The 26,445-nt window shown below is 44.0% G+C and overlaps 1 protein-coding gene across 7 annotated transcripts; it reads left to right on the top strand.

Annotated features, from left to right (window-relative positions):
• The first annotated feature begins 601 nt into the window (after window positions 1–601).
• cpeb4b (cytoplasmic polyadenylation element binding protein 4b) lies at window positions 602–21,245 on the top strand. Of its 7 annotated transcripts, XR_013122195.1 has the most exons (14): window positions 602–1,054; window positions 1,748–2,902; window positions 8,832–8,922; window positions 12,122–12,172; window positions 13,970–13,993; window positions 14,850–15,020; window positions 15,145–15,234; window positions 15,531–15,649; window positions 16,177–16,291; window positions 16,559–16,740; window positions 17,128–17,356; window positions 18,496–18,536; window positions 19,442–19,513; window positions 19,632–21,245. XR_013122195.1 is itself a non-coding variant. In XM_076980656.1 (13 exons), exons 2-11 carry the CDS (start codon window positions 1,787–1,789, stop codon window positions 17,353–17,355), a joined length of 2,187 nt encoding a protein of 728 aa, XP_076836771.1. In that variant the 5' UTR covers window positions 602–1,054; window positions 1,748–1,786; the 3' UTR covers window position 17,356; window positions 18,496–18,536; window positions 19,632–21,245. The 7 variants fall into 7 exon arrangements, 5 of the variants coding, with proteins under 5 accessions (XP_076836771.1, XP_076836769.1, XP_076836770.1 ...); XR_013122196.1 differs by lacking the exon at window positions 18,496–18,536; XM_076980656.1 differs by lacking the exon at window positions 19,442–19,513.
• The last annotated feature ends 5,200 nt before the right edge of the window (window positions 21,246–26,445 follow it).

Below are 26,445 nucleotides of genomic sequence, written 5' to 3'. Positions count from 1 at the left end.
GAGCTTCAAGGAAGCCACGAAGGGACATTTGCAAAGTCACCTCAGCAGCTAAAAATAGCTCAAATTGCATAAATATCTAGACAAGTCCTAGAATTGTCACCCCGCAGGAGGTTAGTTCAGACAAACACAATTCTTTTCTTAGACAGTAATGAAACATGCTTTCAAAAAACACAATTTTTTTGATCTAATTTGAATGTGGATAGATTTTTTTAAATTATTTAATAGATTGTAGGTTGAGATTGTAGATAATAGATTGTGTTTCAACAAAATGCATTTAATGTATACTAATGTGTAGTTTGTGCTCGACTTCCCTTTAAATTATAACGCGTCCCTTAGACCTTACCAGGCGGAGATGCAAAGAGGAAGGGTGGAACATTGATAGTCAAATTACCTTAAAGGGCAGAGATATCGTTGCGATTTGCAACTAAATTAGGAAAAGATGGGCGAGGCCAGCTGTTCTCCGACCAATTATAAGCTTCGCCCTCACCGAGCGTGGGAGAAATGTAATTCCTTGTGTCACACGTGGGCGGGATCAGGCGCGAGGGGGGGCGGGGCTCCAACCGGAAGTGTCTCGCGACGGGTCTCCTTGTCATTTAGCGACGGCAGTTTTTCTGTGGAGAGAGAGAGACGGACAGCAGCGGCAGAGCAGGAAGGGGGAAAAGACAGACTGCTGGCTAAAAGAAACATATAAAAGCATTTAAACAATGAAACCGTCGACGAGCGCACTGCAGCTCACCAGTATATAAACTAGTTTTATTCATATTTATATTAAATGACGTAACATTCGTCGGTGGAAGCCTAGAGGTTAGCAGCTCGCTAGCGGGAGAGGGCTGTGTCATTGAGCAGGCAGGACACGTCAAGACGAGGAGGAAGAACCCGTGAAGCTCTCGCCAGCCGCACTCGATATTCCCGTCAGACACGACAGCCACGGTTCCAGGCGCCGCGCACACAACCCATTTAACCGGCTCGGGGAGTAGTCTGCGCTCGTTCACCACAACCGGAGCGGACCTCGTCCCAGGCGTCGCTCGGACCAAAGGGGGGTAGCGCCCGTGAGGTGAAAAAAGTGGTTTTATACGTTCAATTTAACCCGCACGACGTCGACGTTTCGCGTGTTATTTTCGTCGACGGTTAAATTAATTAACCCGTTCGCTAATTCGGTTATACGCGGTCAGAAATACGTCGCAAAAGCCTCAGAAACGAGAAGACGTCATCGTTATCTGGAGATGTGGGAGAGCAGGTTAGCGAGCTAGCAGGACGGCTAACGCCGAAACGGGAAGGACGTTCCTCGGGGCTGTGAACGTTAACCGTTACGGCCGGCGCGCTGTCAGTGTCTTCTTCCTTCACGGCCACTTTGTAATGTCGTCGAAAAAATATGTGTCGTTTTTTTTTATCGTCTTTGTATTTTATCGTTGCGTTTCTTTTGGCCTTTCTGTTCCAAGTTAGCCTGTTAGCAAGCTGGCCTCCCCGTCGCCTCTCTCGCCGGGTGAGGGAGACGTCACGAGGCTATAATTAGGGATATGCAGCGAGTCAACACGAAACCTGTATGTCGGCTCCAGGGTCTTTAACCGCGACTGTCGCTGGTAGCAACCTTGACTGAAAACATCACTCAAATGATTTGCAACTAATGTGTTTTCCGTTTCATCAAATAACTTCTTTTACTATCGAATACAGTATTGGTGAATGGGTGAGCTATCCCTGAAGTACGTTACGCATGGAGATTAACTAATCCATCTTTTATTTCTTATAGGATACAATACTGTGTGGCAGTCTTAACTGGAAAACATAAATGGGGGATTACGGGTTTGGAGTTTTAGTCCAAAACAACCCTGGCAACAAGTCTGCTTTCCCGGTACGAATTCACCCACACCTGCAACCTCCCCACCACCACCAGAATGCGACACCCAGTCCTGCTGCTTTCATAAACAGTACCACCGCCGGGAATGGCAGCAACAGCGGCTCTCCCTGGCTGTTCTCCGCAGCCACTGCCCACAGCAACATGCAAGATGAGATCCTGGGCTCAGAGAAACCCAAAGCCCAGCAGCAAGAGCTGCAAGACACGCAAGAGAAACAGCAGCTCTCCCCGGGGCACCAGGAGAGCGGCATCATCTCAGAACTGGAGAAGGCTCGTTCAGAGGAGAGCAAAGTGGACGCTGGCACCCCGGAAAGCACCAACGGCAAGGAGAAGCTCCGTCTGGAGTCCCCCGTGCTGACACCGTTCGACTACGCGGAGCCGTCCGGCCTGGGCACGGGAGTCCAAACGAGCACCTCCTCCTCCCTGACGAGCTTCAACAACTGGTCAGCCGCCATCCAGCCGGCCCCGTCTACCATCATCAACGAGGACATCGGCTTCTTCAACCCGGCGGCGTCCGCCAGCAGCGGCCCGCTCCTGTTCCAGAACTTCTCTCACCACGTGGGCCCGGGCTTCGGCGGCAACTTCTCGCCGCAGATCGGCCCGCTGTCCCAGCACCACCCTCCTCCGCCCCACCCCCACTTCCAGCACCCGCACAGCCAGCACCAGCAGCAGCGCCGCTCCCCGGCCAGCCCGCACCCCCCGCCCTTCCCCCACCGCAGCGCCGCCCTGGGCCAGCTGCCGCACCTCTCCGGCAACCTAAACAAGCCGCCGTCACCCTGGGGCGGGTACCAGAGCCCTTCGCCCTCGCCTTCCTCCGCCTCGTGGAGCCCCGGCGGCGGCTACGGCGGCTGGGGCGGCTCGCGCGGCAGCGACTTCCGCCGCGGCATCAACGGTGGCGTGACGCCACTGAACTCCATCTCGCCTCTGAAGAAGACCTTCCCCAACAACCACGCGCCCTCGCAGAAGTTCTCGCGCACCAGCCCCGGCTTCAACCCCAAGTCCTGGATGGACGAGAGCATCAACAGGAGCGAGAACATCTTCCCTTTCCAGGTACGTCCGGTGCGACGAGAAAAATGAAAGCTCACACGAACAGTAGGGACCCTTGATCTTTTTTTGCTGAGTTACTCTCTGGAGTGCATCACTAATTTGCCTGTCGGTACTTTCGCACGGGCTGTCGTGATAAATGCACGAGTGCTCCAGACAGAGGTCTGATGTAAGTGCCAGGGGTCTTGATGATGAATGTAGTCGTGCCTCTGTAGTTTTGCAGATGGCTCTTTGAAAGATTTACGGCTGATGTCACACAAAAAAGCAGATCCCCCTCCCTAGATGGCACACCGCTAAGGCAGAGTTAGCATCTGGATACTCACTCTGATGGGAGAGGTTATTTGTGTTCTATGTCTTTGCTTATAAATATGGCCAATTGGAAACGACCTTTGAATGTCCTGCAGTATAACCCATCAGCGGTGCCCCAGCTGATCCTGGTGCAGTAGTGCCGTACGTGCACACTGAATGTGGCACTTAGAAGCTCAGCCGGTCACATGCCCCGCTCCTGTTTGTTTAGAACCTCCCTGGTTCACCCAGAGCAGGATTTGACTGCGTGCTGGGGGAGGGGTAATGGTCAGACTAGAGAACGAGTGAGATGGCAAAGGGAGCTTGACAGACTAGTAGAATGAGAAATGAAGTGTCCTTTTCTGTCTTCCAGGTTGCATTCTAAACAAACTGGCTACCGCGGGAAATACGGGAGGAGGGAGATCAGAGGGGCGTTATGTGGGTCTAATTCGGCATTTCATGGTTTTGTTGAAATTAAATTGGCCTTGCCAAGTGTATAATTTGTTTCTCCTTGAATGGCTTTTTCTTGACCTTGTGCTTCTTACCCAGCGATTGATTTTGTGTCACTCACTGGACCCTTTTTTCCTAATGGAGAACTCTTTGGTAAAAGGTTTGGGTTTGTTAGTGTCTGCAGGGATTGCCATCCTATCCCCAAGCAGTCTGCTCTAAAATTAGAGTTGCTGCAAACAATTGCAGTTTTGTGGATCACTGGCCTCACGTGTCACGCTGCCCTGTCCCTTGATGTTAGCCCCAGTGCAGTACACATAGTTTCCATTTCATTACAGCAAACAGGTGCCTTGTTTGTCTTACAGCACTGTTTTTACACACTGACCATAGGCTAATCAGGATTGGCAGTTCACCTGAGGAGTTCCATAGTTGTGCTCTAGATTATAGTACTTTGCTACACGCTGCCTTGTAAAAAAAAAAAAAAACCAACAGACGGGCTGTTTGATGGCGGCCGGAACCTGCCGCTCCACTGTGGGAAACCATCGCCTCTTGTTCACGGCTATCTGGTCCAGCTGGTTGAATACGTGATGTGGTTCCCAGTGCTGCATAATGCTGCTGGAAGTTTCCGGACTCCGTGCGTCTTGGCCAAAAATATCTGGTGTTTGGTGTGAAAGCAAAGGCTGTCTCTTGAGCGTCGTGGGGCGGGGGGCATACTCCCTCACGCGCTCACGCAGACATGCGCCCTGTCGCTGGTGGAATGTGTAATTAAGCAGTGTCTCGGGGAGAAAATGAGAAACGGGAGATCGTTCATGGTGGCGGTTCTCGTGACAGTTGGGTGGTGGAGTGGAGACACTGTAAAGGAAAACAATAAAACAAACATGGCTGGCGGGAAGCGTGTCTTCATTCACAAGTCACGCGGGCATCGGCTCCTTGCTCGGAGCTCACTTAGTGAACAGACCGACAGTCAGGGTCCTTTTAAAGATGTTTATTTCGCAGGCCAGCCCCTTTATTGCCCATTGTAGCAGCACGCGTGTGCTGCAGGCAGATCGTTTGGTTGCACGGCTCTCGCGCGGAGGCCCGGGGGTAAGGTGGAGGCTCAGCGCGGCGATGCCAATTTAAAACGGTCGGTATTCCTTCAGCGCCGGAGCTGTTTCTGATGCTCCGCGTCGTTAGTGCAAGCAGCTCTCTTTAACCCCAAGCGCACCTCCTGCAAATGTAGGCCAGCGTCTCCGCGAAAGCCTCGTCCTCGATTTCCCCCGGTGGGGGGGGGGGGCTGCTCCCGCCCCGCCCGTTAGAGGAGGCGAATCGAGGCCGCAAACCGATCCTGGTGTTGGGGCCAGACGGCTCTTTCACTTTCCGCCAAAGCCACATGTGGCTGCGTGGGCGGCCCGTGCTGGGTAGGACCGGAGCGGCCCGTGCTGGGTAGGACCGGACCCAGAGGGCCGCGTCGTGTCCCGCACTCGCCGGCCTTCGTGCTGCGTGATGAAGGAGAAGTGTTCGCAGGGCGAGGCCGTTTGATTTTTCTTCCGAAATGGGGGCTTGGGTGCTTCGTTTTATAGCCTTGCTTTGGTTAATTCTGTTGCTCAAATGGTGCATTTCATTAATGTATATGAATAAATTAGCTTGCGTATCAAAGCTCACGGGTTTGTCATTTTACACAAGACATGCTTGTTATATAATTCCTTTCATCAGTATGAAAAATTCTAATATAACAAAAACTGCTTTGTGAGCTGGCATGCTGCATGCATGAATTCAATTTATTTGCAGAATACTGACCTTAAAGCATGTAGTCTGTGCTACAGTCTATGATCACAATGTCTGTGGCAAACATTATTTCCAAGAAGGTTCAATACCGAGCTTAAAATGCTACTCGCTAGCAAGGCTATAAAAGGCAACCTAAATATTGATTATGATTCTGATGGTTTATCCAGAAAAACAATGTAACATTGTGTAGCCAACCATGGACCCCTGAACATACCACATTCCGGATGGCCCACAAGATGGCTTCATTGTCAGTTAGCTAGTTTTTTTAAAAAAAATTTATAATTTGACCTTATTTTTTGTAACTGGGCGACTGCGAGAGTTCTGTTTAACTCCGTCTCTCTGACTGAGAGGTGGTGCTCCATTTTAATTACTTTATCACCAAAGTCAATTGTGTTCCCCTGTGGAAAGATTTTTTACCCCCTGCCTTTGCAACCATGCGCGAAGGCTGGATTAATAGGCTTTAAAGTGATTTGATGTGGAAGGCTTTGAAATACCTTTACCTACAGAATAAAAAAGTCACGTCCCCCACCGGCACCCCCACCCCCATCTTTTTCCGTTACCCTTTTTTATTGGTTTATCCGTGACATTGTGGATTAATGTCACTCCTGAAACACCCGGAACATGCCACACTTAATAGCTCTCCTCGGGGTGTTCTATCAAAGCCCGTTTCTAAAAAGCCCACGGTAGATATTTGCATATCTCTTGAACCTCTGCTGATTTGAAAACACGCTTTTAGCGGCCATGGGCAGGAGCCTGGCCGCCTGCTTTGTCTGGCTGCGCTGGCACCTGCGCACAGTCTAATTATGGCGTCTCCTTGTTGAGACAACAGTTGCACCAAAATAGCTCGCAGTTGAATGGTGAGGAAATGCCTATTAGCACCTTTTTAAAATAAATGTGCCTGACACGGCAGAATTTGTCCCACATTCGCTAACGCTCGCGACTGGCTGCTTTATCCCAGGCTCTCTTGGCCGTGCCGTGGCATGCAGTGATTTTCGAAGGTGGCCTTTGCCCCCCATTCCCCCTGCCCCCGGGCTACACTCTGGGGCAGCAGTGCTGGGTTTTTCCTGTAGAAGTGCATGTAGGAGAGCGAGGGCTCTCCGGGCCGATGGACCGGGGGATTCTAGATCGTGACGAAGCAGGGCCGGAGACGAGGCTGTGCTGCGCACTGCAGACGTGAAGCCTGGCTCGTCCCACCCCTCCGCCTTTACCTGAGAGACCAGATTTTTCTCTTTGTCCTTCAGCGTAAGGACAATGGCTGAAGTGCTTGTCGGATGACTCGTCTCGAAACCGACAGAAAATGAAAATCTTGACCTTCCTTCTTCCTTCTTCGGATACAAATGTAACTACGCGGACATGAATAAACATCTGTCATTATAACATACCTGGCATCATTTATTCATAAATCCTCTGCCAATTGCACGTGCACACAGATGAGCGCGGGTAAGAATAGCCTTGCTGTGGATGCACGAATGATAAATGCAGTGCAGTGTTTCTCTTCCTAAGCCCCGTGTTTCTCACCTAGTACTGGAATGCCACAGCATGCTCGCCGAAAAGGTCATCGGCTAATTTGAAAATCCTCCTTCAGTGTTTTGGTGTTCCATAGTGACAGCCCTTGTTTATGGAACGGTGGGCGCGCTCAAATATCAGCACGGCTGTAGTGCGGTAGGCACGCACGATCAAATGAACCTCAATCCGAGCATCTGACTTATTTACGTCCAAAATACCAGTGTGGAGCGTCGTTCGACATTTTGACTGCCGTTTTTTTTTGGGTTTGAGTAAATAACATTGTAGGCAAAAAAAATTGTGTGAAAATATATTGTGAAGTCATCTTATACCGCAAGTTAGTCATTTAAAATATTTGGGCCACAATCTAGCCAGCAGTACAGCTTTAAACCTTTTCCCCAGCCTAGAAAGTAAATAAATAAATGAAGAGGCAGCATTGTATTTGAATGGGTGGCGATAAGCTCTGTATTCCAAAGCATTGGGTTTACACACAAGATTTAAAAACTGGACAGTGGGCCTGTGTTACATGCGGGTGCCCTTTAGTAACTCCTTTTGACTGTCCATCTATTCACAAATTTAATACTCTTCCATAAGACTCTTTAATCTATTCCATGATATAACCTCGATTGGGATTATGCTGGTCATTAAATGACTATTTTCCATTTTTCAAGATTATATAGTTTCTTTGCAAAATGTCAGGCCCTTTAACTATTAAAAGTATAGGCAAATGGGTATAACTATCCAGTTACAAGTGAAGGGCCATCGCTATTAAAACACAGGCATTTGCCTGACATTCAGGTCCCAATTACCCTGCATAAAAATGTAAAGACGTTGTGCATTTACACCCCCGCCTTCATTTCCTGTTATATTCCTGCTGCTTTCAAATGATGCATTTCACATTTGCCAAAAGTAACAGGTTGAAAACTCCACTCTGAAGTAATTACTGAATTTCCCGCAACTCTATTGCAAATAAATAACTCTCGTTGTTGCTCATGCATATCCTCACATTCAGCAAAAGTCATTCAACTTTTCTGCGTTAACCTCCTCCAAGCACAGTTAACGTTGCCATCTCCTTGTGCTGCCATGCCCTTTTGTGCATGTATTTTGCTGAGGTGATCGTTTGTAGAGGGGAACCTGGTGGATGTGGCCCAGGGTCACGGTGATCTAATGATTGTAGAGTAGAAGCTGCAGACCTCTAGACCCACATAACTGCACAGTGTGTGTGGTGTGTGTTGAGCAATGAACAAACTTAATGGTGGTCATATGAATTGCTGACTTCAGTCATGAAGCACTGTCTCTAAAGGCTACTGGAGCTTGGCTTTTATTCTGTTTATTTATTTGTTCTTTTTGACATTTACTTACATATTGGCTAATGTAGTAAAGGGAAACAATTCTATCGTTTTGAAGGGAGAAAACATTTCTAAACGTGTATAATTTCTGCTTTTAGATGTCTGCTTTTACTTTTGCTCATCCAAATATTTATTCAAGTTGTTTATTTGTCTCGGCCCTCCGTGTATTTGTCATACAATTTGTTAGTTAATTAAGCTTGTCTGATTATTTACTGACACTTCCCCTCGACTCGGAACACATTTAATTATTTGAGACATTCGCTCATTTAAGTCTCATTTTTAGTAGAACTCAGAAGCTCTGCTTTCTGTCAGCCACTTGGGCTTCCACGTGAACACTTTTACCTTTTCTTGACCTTCTTGTGTAAAGTTAGAGTTAATCATTGTACTCGTCACGTGGTGGTGAGGGCGAGCGGCCGTGCCAGCGAGTCTCTTGGCTCGTTTTCATGGCCCTTGCGCTCACGTTTAGCCCACCGCCATCTTGAAATCCACTGCAGATGAACGCGATATTCCCGGTGAGCGGCGGGGAAGCGTCGTCATGGTTTTCCTTCTGTCCTCTAATGCTTGTCCCCCCCTCCCCCTCTGCACAGGAGCGCACCCGATCGTTCGATGGTTTCAACATGCACACCCTGGAGAACTCGCTCATCGACATCATGCGGGCCGAGCAGGACACCCTGAAAGGTACGATGCAAGTCAGAGGCCCTGCTTGGGCAGCCAACCCTCTCCTCTCTGCTCCTCCTCTTCCTCTGCATCAGCTGTAGTCACTGACACGTGACGTGTGTGAGTGTGTGTGTGAGAGAGAAGAGAGAAATTGAACTAACCCTATAACTTTAACTGTCCTTTTAGAGCTTTACAGTTGTGAATAGAGATTTTTCAAGTCACCTTATATAGTGGCAAATTCCAAGCCTTTATTAAAGGAATTCAACAACTGAGTATTAGCAAGTGTTCAGTGGGTGTGTTTTACACGTCTTCCCAGTACAGGGTGGTGTGCCGGTTACTGTTTATGGTAGTCGACCAGTAAATAGAGATTAGGCTCCATTCCGTTACTGTCTTGAGTGTCATCGTTCTAGTGATGTCCAGCAGGTATCACACTAGTGCTGCTGATAAGGAGCTCCTCCTGTGTGAGGTCAGGCTGTGGATCATCTCTAGTTTGTTAGCATGCAAGTTCGTTATTACACAATCTGCCCGATGTTCCCTTTTCTCTGCAGATTTGGTATTTTCATGCCAAAGCCTGCAAATGTAAATGGTAGTGGGGCTAATGGACTTATTTAGTTATTTTTAACCATTTATTAGTCTGTAAAGAAGAGGTGTGCATTATGTTCACTATTTCCATACAGAATCCTAAAATGTAAGTAAAAATGTGAGTGACCACCCACATTTTCATTTCCCTGTCTCCTGGGACCCTTGTGCTTTTCAGATTTCATATTCAAAGGGTTAAGATCTGAACATTTCCTTGACATTAGACATGGTGGATTTTCTTTTTTCCTCACGCAAAGCAGCTGCCAGAAGTCCTCTGTTCGAGCAGAGCTATTGCACACAAACGGAGAGAGACCGACAATGACCTACATATGTCAGTGGTGCCATGTCGCAGAGCTTAGACCCAACTTCAGACACATTTCCAGCTCAGGGGTTAAACGGAGCTGTACAAACTCATTGGACCGTTTTGGGGAGGATGGAGAACGAACCTTCATTAATAGTGTCATGTTAATGATGGGTGCAGTAATTAACAGTAAAATATTATAGCATACATGACTTCCAGATCTCCTGTTTGGGGAGAAGGACACACACAATGACCGAAGGAGCAAAGACTGTTTTATCTAACGATCCAGACTGGGAAGTAGAGCCTCGAGATCACACAGCAAGCGTCACTCTGCTGCTACGCACACACACACTGCACACTTCCTTTTATAAGAACACACTTATGTCTCCCACCCTCTTGTTCCCCTCTTCCCTCAGACTGGCAGACATTGCCTGACTGTTACTAGATAAGCAGTTACAGGATTGTTTCCAAGAAATCAGGGCATATCTATTCTAGTTCCAATCACTCACGGACCCCGTCACACTTTTATATCATGATAACATTGTTATAATATGCTAGTCATGTGGGGGTATCATCAGTGCTTGGTACCCAGAAGCTCCAAGTTTAAACTCTGAAGCTGTTAACACTGTGAGCACATTCATATGTGAAACCACAACACGAATCAATAAAATTTAAACCTTTTTCCCTTTGAGTGTTTATCCTCAACCATAGGGTTTTGTGTCATATGATGGGGTCACCCCCTACCCCCACCTACATAATCAAAAGACACGAGATCAAAGGAGGGCGTTTCATCTCCTCACTGCTCAGTTGAGGCACTTCTATTAGCATTGAACCCGTGTTTGTGTGGTTATGTTCAGGTTTCTGCCACGCTTTGATCTCTCTCATCACACGGCTAGTTTACCGTGTTTTAGTCCGGTTATTGAAATGCTCATTTTCTTTGCGTCCCTCCTCTCGCGCTGAGCTGTTCTGGCATCCGCTTTCATGTGCCCTACTTACACTCAGTTTTTGATTAGCTGCCAGCAGTGACCCTTCTCTGAGAGGGTTCACGGTGAAAGCGTCTTCGTGGTGGGAGCTCCAGTAATTAAACCATAATTATCTCCACCATAACTCCAAGTGGAGTCCGTGCCAACTTCGTCTCCAAAGTTGGTCAGCATGGAGATGGGAGGCGGCACACTCACAACTACAAGTGCGACACCCCAGATATGCACCCGTTAGGTTTTTTTTTCTTCTTCCCCCAAGCGAATGTCAGGATGAGGCAGAACGAGCGAGAACGAGAGAAACTTTGGCCCTTTGAAAGACATCCAGCATTGTCCTCCGCCAGTAGAAAGGGCTCTCTGTTCTTTGTGTAAGAAAACGACGTGCTGGCTGCAGCGTTGCTGGCTCGGCCGCCGGACCGCTCCCCCAGTGCCTGGCTGAAGCAGGGTGGGGCCTTTGGTGCTAATGGTGCACTTCAGTAGTGGAGGAACCCCTGCAAACCTCACTGGTCTTCCTCCAACCATGTTTCCTCTCATTCTGCTGGAGGCAGTTGTGCAATTGCGATGTAGCTTGCCTGCAGAGCCCTGGTATGGCTTGTGTTACAGATTGTGGATCTTAACCGACAGTGTGAATACTGGAAGACTACAGCAGCTTTTTAATCTAGAAAACTCAGCGTCTTGAAGATCTTTCTGTAACTGACAGATTCCTTGCCTGTGGAGGCCTGTGGAGCCTTTTTAGCAGAGACATGAACTTCACTAACTGAATTGTTCTCATATAATTTAATGGTGAATCTTTCATAATGTTCATTGATTGCTAATTGGTAGCTTAATAACTAGCTGATCTGTAGTTTAAAAAAACACCTGTTATCACCTTGTCAATTAGGTAAAATCAGCATCATTGCAAAAAGGTACAACAGAGATTATGTTCTTGATGGATAACTTTTATAATGACTTTCTTTTTAGGAGTAAATGTTTTTTAACATCAAGTGTTTTTCACATTATTCTCGCATGTTCTTTGTTCCAGAGTTAATAATGGTGACAAGTTTAATTACGATACCTTCACATTATGCAGCCTTGTACAAATATTTATTTGCCTTTAAATTTCTTTTCATAAATTGATTTTCTCTGTGGATACTTATGGCTACAAGTTAATTTATTTTATGAACATTTATTTTATGAAAATTGTCCAAACATATTTCTGGTAGTGCACAACAGTCACGTTTACATTAGGTAATGAAAGTGCCTCTAAACACATTGCTGCATGTCCACCAAATACTGCCACACGCCCTGAGTGGCCCGTGGACACAGATGTTCTGTACTCGTTTCCAGCCATGCACTAAATGATTTATACCCTCCTCTCCCAAAGGTCGCCTGGGATTCGCCCATCCAGGAGGAGACAGCCCTTTGCCCATAAATGGTGCGTAGATGGATTTTACTGCCCTACCGCGCTAGTGGCTTAACGCTGTACAAGCAGATGGACCGACAGGCCCGGCGAGCTTTGTGTTGACACATTCAGCAAGATTAGCGATGTTTGTGCCTAGGAAGCACCACCCGTGTGCTTTAGTTTTAGCTTTCGTTGCTTCGTGGGGGCGTGCGGTGTGGGGGGAGGAGCTCCGGCTGGATCATTATCCAGTCATTTGCTTCACCGTTGGCCCATGCTCCCTCAGCCGAAACATTTCTAGCCTATTTGCATAGATTTGAGACATGTGCTAATGCAAATATTTATAATTTCCCAACCTTGATCCAAAATCGGACGAATAAAACGTGAAGCGTGCTCTGCCGAACGCATCTCATTTTGAAGTGTCGCCCTCTGTCTGAAATGTTTGACAAGATTGTTTTCTTAATAATGCTGGTCATTGTTGTTACTTTTTAGTGGTTTTCTATTTGGCAAATCTAAGCATGCATAACTTGTGGGTTAGACTAAACCCTCTAATTTTGTGATGCTATGATTTAGCTAAACTCTGCACCATTTTGACTAAAAAATATTAGCTTCTCATGCTAATCTGCTTCACAGCAAGACTGCTGATTGCAAGATCACCGCACATCCACCATGGCTGGTAACAGCAAGTCAAAGGCACTGTCCCCATTTACACTTTGCATTAAGATGCAAATTATCCCAAGATATAAACGTACAAGTACGCACTGGAATCACCTCTCGCTGTGATCGGATCTCGAGTCGGCCAGGTTTACACGGGTGTGTGCTGTGGCACTTGAACATGTCCCGGCTCCATCCTGAAGTTCATCATCCATTCATCCTCCATAAACGACCTCCGCAATATTCATCGCTCCAGTCCTTTATTCAGCGCGGCAGGTTCACTGTGGATGCGTTTACAATATGCGTCCATCACAGTTTTTATAACTGACAGATTGCAGACGACCCCCTTCCTCCACCAGAGAAGAGTCATGAAGCCCTACACCTGTCATGTGATTTAGTTCAGTTGGGTTTTCAGTAGAACTTTTGACAGCTGGCCTCCACCTGGCTGTGATTCTTCCGTATGTCACATGAGGAATGAGATCCAATCGCATTGCAGATGATGAGCACGCCAACCAATGCCGGGTGTGAACGCAAGGGCAAGATCGTATAGTTAATTGTCCAGCTAACACATCTAGAACAGAATGCTTTTCAATGCGAGGTGGGACCCGTGCACCAAATCTGCTTGCATCACACTTTAGAGAAAGTTTAGCGATTTACAACCTTGCTGTTTTGAAAATGCCGGTCATTTCTTTTGTAGGCACTACCCCGCTGGGGCTGAATTTAGGACGGCTGGTTTAGAAACACGATGCGTGTGGGGATCGGTGGTTTGGTAGTGGGGTTCGGAGACTTGCACGCAGCAGTGTTCAGACATTCTTTTGGAGGCTTTTGACAAGCTTTAGAAATCAGGCCGGGGGAGTCTAGACGAGTCTTAGTGGTGTTTAAGCTCTTCGTGCCCCTACCGATCAGGAGGGAATGAAGTGTTGATGTAGCGCACCCTCTGTTTGATATGTAAACTGGTCCATGATAGAAAGAGCCTTTGTGATGCTGTATGCAGCAAACTTTTGCAGAGTCTGTATTTTGACAGCACATTGTAAAATCAAAAAAGTTGTAAACCAAAAGATGGCATGTATGTATTTATGGGGGTTTGTCATGGGGAAACATTCTAGATTGGACACAAGATAATGTAGAGGACACAAAAGACATTTACCCACTTCACATGTGATCTTATTTTACATGCAGCAAGGAATTATGGGAGGCGACGAGGTAAAGATCTTTTGACAAATTCCAAACGAACAAAAATAGTAATAACTAATACATAACATAATAACAGTTAAGATTTGTACATCAATATAATAAATGATGTCGGTGCCGGTGTCTGCATGAAGTGTTGTGTGGTAAATGTTCAAATGTGTGCATGCACAATTACAATTACAATTAATTGTGTGATTCTGCATCTTTCCTACTGTAGTTTCCTAGTTTTGGGTGACATTTCATTTTAAATGTATTTTTATTTTTTGTGAAATTGTACGTATACACACACACACACACACACACACACACACACACACACACACACACAAACGTGTACATGCACGCTTACCCACCCACATGCGCAGTTGCGTTTGTACGACAGTTGGGACCGACTCCTTGCGTAAACTCCCCCCTAGAGCGGCTCAGACCTGCTTTCCATCACGTCTGCATCACGGGGCTTAAGACTTCCAGACACACAGAACACCGTGCTGCTGTAACTCAGCAGAGGCCTGCAGGGCCGGGACGTGTCCTGGGTCCCGCCTAACACAAACCGCACGGCAGATGCGCCACTCCAGCCCCCACCTGAACAGCAAGACCTGGCTGAGGAGATGGTCGACGGAGAGGGAGCGCTCCGTTTTGATTTAGAACACGCGGAGAGCACAGCGCGAACCTATTTTCTCAAACTGCAAAAATCCATTTGAAAAGCAGTCAAACGTGATGCAAATACTTATGAAAAACACAGCGGAAAATGAAATATTCGTTTTGCATACAAGTGTCTGCTTCTCGGCAGATCTTAAACTCGTAAGGGTTTTGACTGTTGCCGGGCTTCGCACAAAAAACGCTGAACCGCCCCGCCGTCCTTCCCCAGGCCACTCGTCGCTGTTCCCCATGGAAGACGGCTTCCCAGACGAGGAGAGGGCGGAGCAGAGCCTGCCCGGCCTGGGCTCCCCCCACTGCTTCCCCCACCAGAACGGGGAGAGGGTGGAACGCTACTCCCGCAAGGTGTTCGTGGGAGGCCTCCCCCCCGACATAGACGAAGGTATCTGTGCATCGCACGAGACGGCCCCCCCCCCCGCCGTTCATCCTGAGCACGCCGTCAGAAAGTCACGTCTCGCCATCGTTTTCCTGAGAAGTGTTTTCATTTCTGATATCATCTTTCCTAGATGAGATCACCGCTAGTTTCCGACGTTTCGGGCACCTGTTTGTGGACTGGCCTCACAAGGCTGAGAGCAAGTCCTACTTCCCACCAAAAGGTGAGTGAAGACCCGTCGCGCAGCAGGAGCTTTGACCATAACGCACCGTTTCTGTGGACGTTTTAAGAGGCCCCAGCAGGAGCGTCGAATCGTCTCTCCTCGGTAACGCAAGAGTGCGTGTGATTGCAGGGCACCAAGCTTCACTTCTCACCGGTTTACAGACGGTGGAAAAACGTGCCTCTGGATTTATACGTCGCAGTAGTGGAGACGCTCCGTGGCTGATGAATATGGATCATTGCAGTTTGATACTTGGCACAGCGGCGTGTTGATGGTGCCTTGTCCCTTTCCCTCAAAAGGTTACGCGTTCCTCCTGTTTCAAGATGAGAGCTCTGTTCAGGCTCTGATTGATGCCTGCATTGAAGAAGATGGCAAGCTGTATTTGTGTGTGTCCAGCCCCACCATTAAAGACAAACCTGTAAGTCCTTTTACACTTCCTCATTTAGACTTTATGACTTTCAGATTTGCATATCAAAGGCAGTTTATTTGCGTGATCCCTGAAACATAGATATATTTATAGGATAGGATGTATATGCGGTTTCATTTCTTAGGCAAAGTTAGTGTTTTAATTAGTTCCAAGAGACTTTTGCTTATGACCCTCGTCTAAGAAAAGTCTAATTAGCAAGGAATTATCCTGAATGTTGTTTCTTCATTTCTAATTAGGAGACTAACAAGGCTTACTTCCTGTATGAAGATCTCTTTACAGATTAGGCACACAATGTGTTTTGAATGTTTGAAAGCAAAGCCAAACCATGAAATGTTTACTATCATATAAAGCACCTAGCGATCCAAAATGCATCATCTCTTCTCATATCCATTAAAATTGAGTTTGATTCACTTCTCTGTTCAGGGTTGATTCCATAGCTAATCAGAGGCGGTGCTTCTAGCTTTCACACCAGCAGGCTGTAACCGATTTTACAGATCTGACGTTCTTTGTTCCAACAGGTCCAGATCCGCCCGTGGAATCTGAACGATAGTGACTTCGTGATGGACGGGTCTCAGCCCCTGGATCCTAGGAAGACTATTTTCGTGGGTGGAGTCCCACGCCCTCTCCGTGCAGGTGTGCTCCGCCTCCGAGGGCTTTTTCTTTGGCTTTTGGAGAAGCGTTACTAAAAGCGTTGTGATCTTACACGCATTTAACTGGATTACTGCGCCTCCTGTTTCGCTTAAATCTTGATCATCCAGTAAAAGGATTTTGTGTGTGTCTGTCTACGTGTGTGTGTGGTGTATGCGTGTGTGGTGTATGCGTGTGTGTGTGTGTGTGTGTGTGGTGTATGCGTGTGTGCGCGCGCGCAACGTGTGTATGGCGTGCTTGTTTTGGTCTCAGTGGAGCTGGCGATGATCATGGACAGGCTGTATGGTGGAGTGTGCTACGCAGGCATCGACACAGACCCGGAGCTCAAGTACCCTAAGGGAGCAGGGCGGGTGGCATTCTCTAATCAGCAGAGCTACATTGCTGCTATCAGCGCTCGCTTCGTCCAGCTGCAGCACGGAGAAATCGATAAACGGGTCAGCACGCGCTCCCACCGCAACCACGCTGGCCACTCCCTCGCCGCACTCCGTCACACTTATGATAACATGTTAACGGGCATAATAAAACACCGATCTTGTGTGTTGTACCAACGGGTACTGTAAACTTCAGGCTGTGTGTTAAATTAAAGTAGTTCCAATTGCAAATTCCATCAATTGACATCAATCCTCACAAAACTTGTTTGCAACTGTTTCAACGGTTTGCATCACTGTGCCTGTAATGGCTAAAGCCCTAGATGCATCTGTGTTTTTTTTTTTTTTTTTTTTTTTTTATCAACTGTTGTGTTTCTCTCTTTTTCTCTCTCTCTCTCTCTCTCTCTCTCTCTCTCTCTCTCTCTCTCTCTCTCTCTCTCTCTCTCTCGACAGGTGGAAGTGAAGCCATACGTCCTGGACGACCAGCTATGTGACGAATGCCAGGGGACCAGGTGCGGGGGCAAGTTTGCGCCGTTCTTCTGCGCCAACGTCACCTGCCTCCAGTATTACTGTGAATACTGCTGGGCGGCCATCCACTCCCGCGCCGGCCGCGAGTTCCACAAGCCCCTGGTGAAGGAGGGCGGCGACCGGCCGCGACACATCTCCTTCCGCTGGAACTGAGGTGACAGCAGGCAGGGAGACGGGAGGGGGCAGAAGGCTAGGAGTCGCAAAACCATCGTCTAAATAAATGCACTTTTCTGTTGCTGGTTCCTTTTTAATTTAAGTACAAAAAAAAAATTAGTCATTTAATATAAAGTGAAAAATAATAATTAAAACAACAAAAAATGGATGCGAGTCCAAAATATTCAGGAAGAAAATGCATTGTGTAATACATCTCTATTTTGAAGTCGTTCCAGTAGATTTAATTTTGTTTGTGCACAGAAAGATGATGATATGGAGTATTAGTAGAATTCGTCATTGGATGTCTGTATGACTAGAATTGGCCTTTTGTTCACAACAAATTGGAGAATAGTTTTATTTTAATTTGATTCCAGAGCAGATATGGTGAAAGGTGCTGCTGAGGAAGAGTGCACTTATTTCTTTGAACAGAGTGCAGTGCAAGATCCCAGTGTTTTAACCAAAGCATGATAGCAAATTGGTATTTAAGAATGGCAAAACAAACAAAAAAAACCTTCAGAAAAGTGGATTCTCTCAATAGATAAAATGTTTGAAGATCTCTTAATTTAAGACCATGCTAATGTCTAATGCTTTTTGGGCACCGACTGATTCCACATCAGATATCTGGGTTTGATCTCCATGCAAGAAAACTTATACCTCAAGCTTAGCTGCTAGTTTCTTAAGATGTAGTAACCAAGCTGGTCTCCCCTTTCCATGCTGACTACAGATATGGGAAATGACATCAGCAAATGGCACAGGAAATCTGTGTTGTCACTTCCTGATTTTAAAACTTTGATACCAACAATATTTGGGAAACTGATCATAGCATCCATGTGGGGAATGTATGGCGTGGAAAGGTGTAGCAGTCTGCAACCCCCCCCCCCCCCCCCCCCCCCCCCCCCAGCTGGCGCCGCAGCTAGGAATATTGATTCATTTTTGGCCCAGCTGATCTCTAACCAGTTTTAGATTTCTCTAAAGCTGTCGGCAGCCGGCAGTTTTTACTTTAGTCTCGCAGTGTGTGCAGATTTCCTTTGCCCAGCCAACCTGAAAAGACCTGTATATATAATAACACAAGTGTTGAAGATACTTCACACAGAAAGAACACAAACAGAATGGCGGAGTCATATACCTCTTGTTCTGCAGCACCTGTGCCCACTCAGCCTGAGTTTGAAGCATAACTGAAGGTAGTTCACGCATCGCTCCACTCTCTCCACACGACCCCCTGACCCCACACATGCAGGTCTCTCACTCTGACCTGCAACATACAGAGGTTTTACTTTCAGACATTAGGGAACCAAAGATGGCTGTGTAGTAGTGAGCATGACCATAGCTCACGTTTATTTGGTTGGTTTTTTTTATTTGTTTGTTTTTTTTTGGTTGTTGTTGTTTTGGGTTCTCTTGTTTTTGTTTTTCCTCTTCCAATCGAAAGTTTCATTTCAGGTTATGATTTGTGCCCCTCACCTCATCCCCTTTGATATTTAAGACCACACGAACTCCAGCAAACCAAAGATTGGCCTTGAATTAATAAGCATGCAGTCAAAATCCAGATTAACACTAGTGAAACCACTGAGCCCAGTGCACACTGGCCTTTCTGCAAGTCCACCCGCTTCTTTTCCAAAGGTCAAAAAAAAAAACAACAACAAAAAAAAAAAACCAAGGAGGCACGTGTTGTGGTGTTTTGAGGAATTTATGCTAGCTGTCGGGTTTCGGAGGCGAACTATAATGCTCTGAACACAGCATTCAATTTGGTTGATGATCACAAGCTTTCAGCGTCTGATTCTGCTAGCGTAACAGTCAGGGAGATAGTGATGAATTATAACTTGATACACTAGTGAGAAACTTATCCTTGTGTTGGCTTGATGGTGTCCTAGTGCACCCTTCAGCACCATCACTTAAGCTTGTTGGTGTGGTGATTGAACATTTTACAAGTTAAACACTTTTTGAAGAATTTGCTGTTAATGAGATGATAGATTATTTTATACATGGCCTGCTGATTTTTGGTACAGTGTTTTCTAGCTAAATTATTTTGTCATGCACATATAAACATTTATTATGCACTACTTTTCTAAATACTTTTTTTTTTCAACAGTCATTTTAGGCACATTTTTCACAAATGGGAAAACTCCTTTTTGCAATACCTCAATTTTTCACATTGTGAAAGGTAGCTTTTGTACTTTTGTTACTGAGAGATCTGCATATATGGAAATTTTCATTTAAGAGAAAAAAGTTGAGTGATTTTAATATATATTATTTTCAATTATGCTTTTTATACATTTCAGTGCTGAGGAATCTTTACAACTAAGCGCACACTTGCGTTGATGCGACTTCAAATCTGCAGAGGAAAGATCAAAATATATCACTTAAGGTCTTGGATCTTGTACACTAGATTTTAATGACAAAACGTATATATATATTTAAAAAAAGTCAAACAGCAGCATGGCAAGAACAAGTTGTCATTAAATTAATGTTAATATTAAAAATGGTTATCCTAGTTGGAAAAAGGTAAACTTGTCTTTTGGTTTCCTCTCCATAGCTGGAATATAAACTATAATCTAAGGAGAATGCTAAATTTGGTTCATGTTTAGGCTGACTCGTATCACAAGAATGGATGTTTGATGTCTAGATATTTTAACATTTGAAAATATATATTCTTGAACTGCCAACTAGCTCCTATTGTAATCCTTAGCATGCATGATGAGAAAAAATACATGAATTAGCTATTGAAATTAATTGTTGTGGTTGTGCACCAGATGTTTCTAAACTTTAATTTGTTAAAGACACCCCACACCCTGCACCCCTCCTGTATGTTATTCTCAATGCCTTCCCCATAATTTAATATCTTCAGGATGCAGAAAAAGAAAACATTTAAGCAAAGAGAGAACTCTAGAAATCTAATTAGCAGTGCAGGAAGAGAGCATCTTATCGGACGCTGTTGAAAAGACTTGAGAACTTCATCCCTACTGTCTGTTTGAAGTAAAATCACAACCTATTAGGAGGAAGGGGAACTTTAAAGACTTGAATGTGGTAAATGTTGCAAGTTAACTTCGAGTTGTTATGTGCAATACTTTTTTTGAACTTTTTCCAGATAAAGACTCTTTGCAATGTAATTCTTTAATGCCATTTTTAATTGCTGACATTTAAAGAAGATGTTAATATGTTTTTCACAGTCATTTTCTACTGTTATTGTAATCCTTTTCATGCTGGTGTTTGTAAAAAAGAAAAGAAAAGAAATCAAACTATTTGTACTAATATAAATAATTGAAGTTATTTTTAAAACATTAAAAGTTTTGTGCTCATTTGCTTATTTTGTTTATTTCAAGCTACTGTGATTGATTGCATTGTAATTATTAGGTCAATAATGTATTTAGCTGTTTATTGGTATATTTTTAATTGGAATGTATAATTAATTTTTATAATTTTGATCAGATTTTTGTTATATTTTTGAGGTGAAGCTTTTAATATGTTAAAGTGTCTAGTTTTTACTAATTGCTATATTGTGCTCCACAATATATGGTTCACATTTTCTGAAGGAAAATAAATATTTAAATATCTGTCTGTTAATGATGTTACTTAATGGCAAAATTTCAATAGTTTTTAACTGTGTATGGGAAGGTTGTTGTATTTATTAATAGCATTTTTTTACTTAAGATATCACCTTAATTTTTATTGTCATTTCACTTTATAAGTTCCTATTTTTGTATTTTTCTTTCTAATTAAGTTATGTTATACAAATGTTCATATTCTAGGAGTTGGTCTGTAAGTGCTAGTGAAACAAAAAGAAAAATCTAATGTTATTTAATTGTTTGCAGCCAACTATTTATAACAATATGCATAATTTTTAAATATTTGTAATGTGAAATGTTGAATGAATAAATCTTAACTGTGACATCAAGTTCATCAAGTTTTATTTTTGTAAAATGTGTTCCAGCTCATTCCAGGTAGCAATAACTGTTAAATGTTCTCCAATCATTTTTTTTATTTGTAATTGTGCATTAGGGCTGATGCAATTATAATTTGAATGTCAACGTGGCTCAGACAATTTATGGGAATGGCAGGTGTGTGTGTGTGTGTGTGTGTGTGTGTGTGTGTGTGTGTGTGTGTGAGAGAGAGAGAGAGAGAGAGAGAGAGAGGGTTGTGAAGGCCCTTGCTCTCAGCAGCTCCATCTTGTGTTTAATGTTATCTGTAAAGACTACTTTTCTGAACCATACCATTAGACTCATCTGATCTTGTTGGACATCAATTCCCAATAAGTATGGACTTACCACCACCCCTTCTGGGGAAAACGGCCCCACAATGTTTTGGAGAATTTGGGGGAATTTGTGCCCAATCAGTCAAAGGAGCATTTGTGATGTTATACAAAGTCTGTCCTTGGCTTATGATCGGTGTTCCGTTTCATCTCAAAGTTTTGTTGGGGGGTGGTGAGGTTGACCGAACTTTATGAACCTTCTGCATCGTCATGGTGGGAAAAAAATGGGCCTACTTCAAAGCTTCCTTTCAAAGTTGGAAGCATATAATTGTGTAAAATGTCGTATGTTGTAGCTTTAACATTACTCTTCACTGGAACTAAAGGGCCCAGCTCAAACTCTGAAAACCAGCCCCAGACCATTATCCCCCCTCTAGCAAATGTTACTCTTGGCACTATGCATTCCAGCAGGTAGTATTCTCATGGCATCTGCCAAACCTAGAATCGTCTGTCAGGTTGCCACACAGTGAAGTTGGATTCGTCACTCCACAGAGCCCGATTCCAATACTCCTGAGTCCAGTGACAGCATGCTTTACACCACTCTGCTTGAAGCTTGGCATTGTGTATAGTGATCTTAGGCTTGTGTGCAGCTGCTCAGCCATGGAAACCCATTTCACACGTCGTATACACCTGTTAGCAATGTAAGTGACTGAAACAGCTCAACCCAAATAGGAAGGGTGTTTACATGCATTTGGCCAGAGTGTATGAGCTGCAAATTGCAAAAATTACTAACATTTTTGGGTGAGATTTTTCTTTAAACATAGTTTTAGTTTCTTATAATCACAATCTAATTCATATTCGCTCCATCATTACAGCCAAAAGTGGGTTTTATATTAAAAAAAAAGTTTGACCTCTTTAATATCCTCTCTCCTGATCCCAATAGTCCAAATTATTGTATTCACTTAGTTAGACGTATTGTCCACTGTGTCCATTGTCCTCAGAAAGAAAGAATGAAAGTGGGAAATGGGAGCTGGATTGTGTGAGACTTTGAGAATCATTTTATTGTTCTGTTAAATCTCAAATTGTTCAACTCGGGAGTATTCCTTTCTTAGAACTGCTCTTTCACACTTTGTTTTGCAACTGCACCAGCATGAAATCTTGGTTCACTGATGAAAGTAGACTTCTAGTAAGACAGTAATCGTTCTGTCCTGATTTGTGAAACCTTTTTTTAAAAAGTGCATTTGGGTGATACATACAGACACATTTTGACCAAAGCAGGCTTAAATTCATTGTATTAGTCTATTGCTTAATACAAGCAGTTTGCAATTATACTGCTGACAAAGTATTTTTTATTTGCCTCTTTGAGAATCATGCCATGAGGGATCAGCTATTGACATTCGAAATAGATCTCGGTACTAATGCAAACTCATAAACATTTCTTTGTCATACGAAATCTATAAGCTTGATGATCAAAAGCAAGTCCCTGAGTGTCTGGATTAACCAGAGGCACCTGGTATTAAACTTCATGTTTACCTTGTATAAACATTTTGAACATACTAACAATGTTTTTTTGATGTTTTATTATTATTATTATTATTATTCTTATTTATTTATTTTATTTTTTTTTTTACTTTTGCTATCTATCAAAGTACTGTCAATGAACAAGTTTGACCTTAATTGGTCTTCTGATAAAATGTGTGTTAATTAAAAGAGTTGGTAACGTCTCTTATGAGGGACAAGATGTTCTAATACATGAACTGGAATGCATTGCAATTCCATGTTTGATTGGTTATAGCTTTCCTCATAGATGTTGGAATTTGTATTTCATTTGAGTGGACCATACATGAATCATTGGCTGTTTACAAATAATTATACATTTTAGGGGAATTCCTACTTTTCTCAAACATTTGAGAAAGCTATCCTTCAGCTGAATGATCATGTTTAATATTTGAATGTCAGTCCTTTGCACTCACTGACTGGCAGGCGTCACTGAGTCTCTTCTCTGGTAACGCTGCTGCTGTGCTCAGCGTGTAATTCTGCATTTTCATTTCTCAAATTTGTTTCAGAGCCTTCTTTGCCCCAAAGCTTGGCTTCAGTTAGTGAAAAGCATGTTCAGTGAGGTTCACGTCAGATAATTGACTTGGTCAGTCAAGCTCTTCACGCTACAAGACGTTGTGTAGTTTCTTTAATAGCATTGTGCATTCAGTGCCAACAAAAAGTCAAATGACATTTATGCTCGAGGAACAAAATCTTTATTGCACATGCGAAGCCTTATACGAGGCTGCCATACAGCAAAAACTGAACTAAACAGGAGAATGGGGGAGGATTACGAGTACACAAACACCACAATTTACATATTTACAACACACTAGTTCAACTAGAATACAACACTATTACATTACATTATTACATTCACTCAATTCAGATATTCAGCAACAACATTACATTTACACTAGAGGTGCACTGCACGCTGCCGGGCCGCACCATTCCCCTCTCTGCTCACCCATTGGCCCACAGCCCAAGCCGATTGCTGTCGCCAGTGTATGTTTTGGGTAATTGTACTGTTCCACGGTGAAGCCCCATTCTTTGGACTTTGAAGCCGTTGGTTGGATCACTTGTACATGTCGCACATGACACCAACACTGAATGGTCAGTGAAGACCAGGCCCCTTCTTGTGCCCGTATCACCATCGTTTATAGCTGAATTGGTACTCTTTGGTTCAAGCACTTGTTTTTTCTCCATGTTCGTGTCATTCCGTCACTCTAGCAGAAGTGAAGCATCCATACAACTGTCGTCATTTGCCCGTCACTCTTTGTCTTTAAACTTGACAGGCGTGTTAATGTGTTGTATAGCAAAAGTGCAACCTGGCTTCCATATTAACCAGTGGTTTGAATCTTGTGCCATATTTTGTCAATTGTGATTTTCCGCTTTTAACCCATCTGTGCAGTCAGAACACACACACTAGTGATTACTAGGGGGCTGTGGATCACACGTGCCCAGAGTGGTGGGCAGCCCTAGCCCGGTGCCCGGGGAGCAGTTGGGGTTAGGTGCCTTGCTCAAGGGCACCTCAGTCATGGCCTGTCTGGGAATCTTGTGGTAATCTATTTCAGCTCCTGCTGGAATGTTCTTGCATTTACGGTGTTTGACACAGCTGTGTGTACATTCTGGATAATATTCTTTTTCTGTTCATTTGTTCAACATTTTTCTTGTCAAGAATGACAGTAATCTTTTGGAATCCACCGCTGTGCTCTTCCAGTATCTGATCTTTTTTTTTGGATATTATTAAGATTACCACAAATAATTTTTTTTCATAAAAAACATATTTAACAGTTTATCTTGACATATCCAATGATTTTTTCTGTTTCTGACATTTTACCCTGATCATGGCCTGATTTACTGGCATTGACACCTCTTGTCAAAATACAGTAATGAACTGCACATGCCAACATGGGATCTATTTGTAGGATCCAGTCTAGAAGTTGTATTTGCTCTCTTGTGCTTGCACTACTGAAGCAACAACACACTGATGAAACATCTCACCATCTCCCTCGTTACTCACTGGTGGTTTCAGGGAATTAGGAGACAATATAAAAGTGGTGTAACCCTCAATGTAAATGTACATTTTCTCAGATTAACTCATTTTGTGCTTTCATTGAGACATCCGTTGCAGTTTGATTTTTGGTACTAGTACTAGTTTGGTTTCTCTACTAGATTTCCTGTGCACAGCAGGCCACAAAATTACACATTTTTACTGAATCACACTTAGATCTCTTATGGTGATGCTGAAAAGTGGGTGTGGTTTCCCTCTCATCCACCTATAAAACCTGCACTTTGTTTAATTTACATGTGACCAGGGTGCTATTGGGTAGCTCCTATATTAGGTGTCAAGTGATTTTTCTTTTTATTTCTTTCACAAGTTTTCATTGGAGTTTTTTACAAAGGAGAAACTGAACCTTACATCTTGTAATGCACTACTTTGAGAATATGATGCAAATGTTAAAGTTTGCCAGAACTTAATTAGGGTAGACACAGAAGAAATGACACCACATTATTGGTTACATGACAATTTCAAAACTACTCTCAGTGAACCCAAACTTTGATTTATACTAACATAGTTACTCTGTTATATTACAAATTGTTGTTTTGATAAAACTGGTTACTGGCATTTTTAAGGCAAGTGACCTAAATACTGCTGATTCAACCAAGGCATTATGTGCAGAAATTAATTGCTAAAGCATCATTCATCTGAGCATCATGCACACAATTCTTTCTGTGGTTTCTGTACAGACAGTTCAGTACTCCTTTCCTGGCTGTTTCAGCAGACCTCTCCTTATTACAGAAGTTAAACAAGAAGAGCTGATTTCCTCTGGACCACACCCTGATGTTACCTAACTCCTTACAAACTTCTCTTTTTCCCTTTTACTTCATGCATGTGTTCGCCTGCATTCAAGGGAGGTCAAGAATTAGTTACTGTATAAGGGTAGAACGTGTTTTTTGAACAGTTCAAAACCACCCAGCACACATGTGATAAGAAAATAACTTGTAATAGTTTAGAGATCAAATAGTTTTTTTTTTTACACACCAAAGTCCGATTTTATCAAATGCAAAACTCTAACTAAAAGACAAAAAGGACACCATGTCACATCTTTTCATGGCGCTGTAACATTGTATTGCAACTGACTTCTCTGACCAATGAAATGTCAGTTCGAGCACATCAAAGGATAAACAAAGTGCAAACCCCATTCTCTCTCATTCCAGCATGACAATCCTTCAGGACGGATACAGAATAATAAGAGATTGTGCCAAGACGAGAAAGCCTGATGATATCGTGCCATTTTCTGGGAAACAATGGTTATTCTAAAAGTGAATGGCTCCATGTCTGCTGCTCGGGCCCCTGAGAGCCATGGGAA

This window comes from Brachyhypopomus gauderio, chromosome 18 (genome assembly GCF_052324685.1).
Source record: "Brachyhypopomus gauderio isolate BG-103 chromosome 18, BGAUD_0.2, whole genome shotgun sequence".
In the NCBI taxonomy this organism is placed as follows: Eukaryota; Metazoa; Chordata; class Actinopteri; order Gymnotiformes; family Hypopomidae; genus Brachyhypopomus; species Brachyhypopomus gauderio.
The sequence above is the reverse complement of the archived record's forward strand: the minus strand, read 5'-3'. Positions and strand labels throughout refer to the sequence as shown.

Bases quoted from the DNA above. Each gene is read 5' to 3' on its own strand.
- cpeb4b (XM_076980655.1), top strand. From the start codon at position 1,787: ATGGGGGATTACGGGTTTGGAGTTTTAGTCCAAAACAACCCTGGCAAC. The intron at 15,235-15,530 runs GTGAGTGAAGAC...TTCCCTCAAAAG, and splicing joins GTCCTACTTCCCACCAAAAG to GTTACGCGTTCCTCCTGTTT. The intron at 16,292-16,558 runs GTGTGCTCCGCC...TTTTGGTCTCAG, and splicing joins CCCACGCCCTCTCCGTGCAG to TGGAGCTGGCGATGATCATG.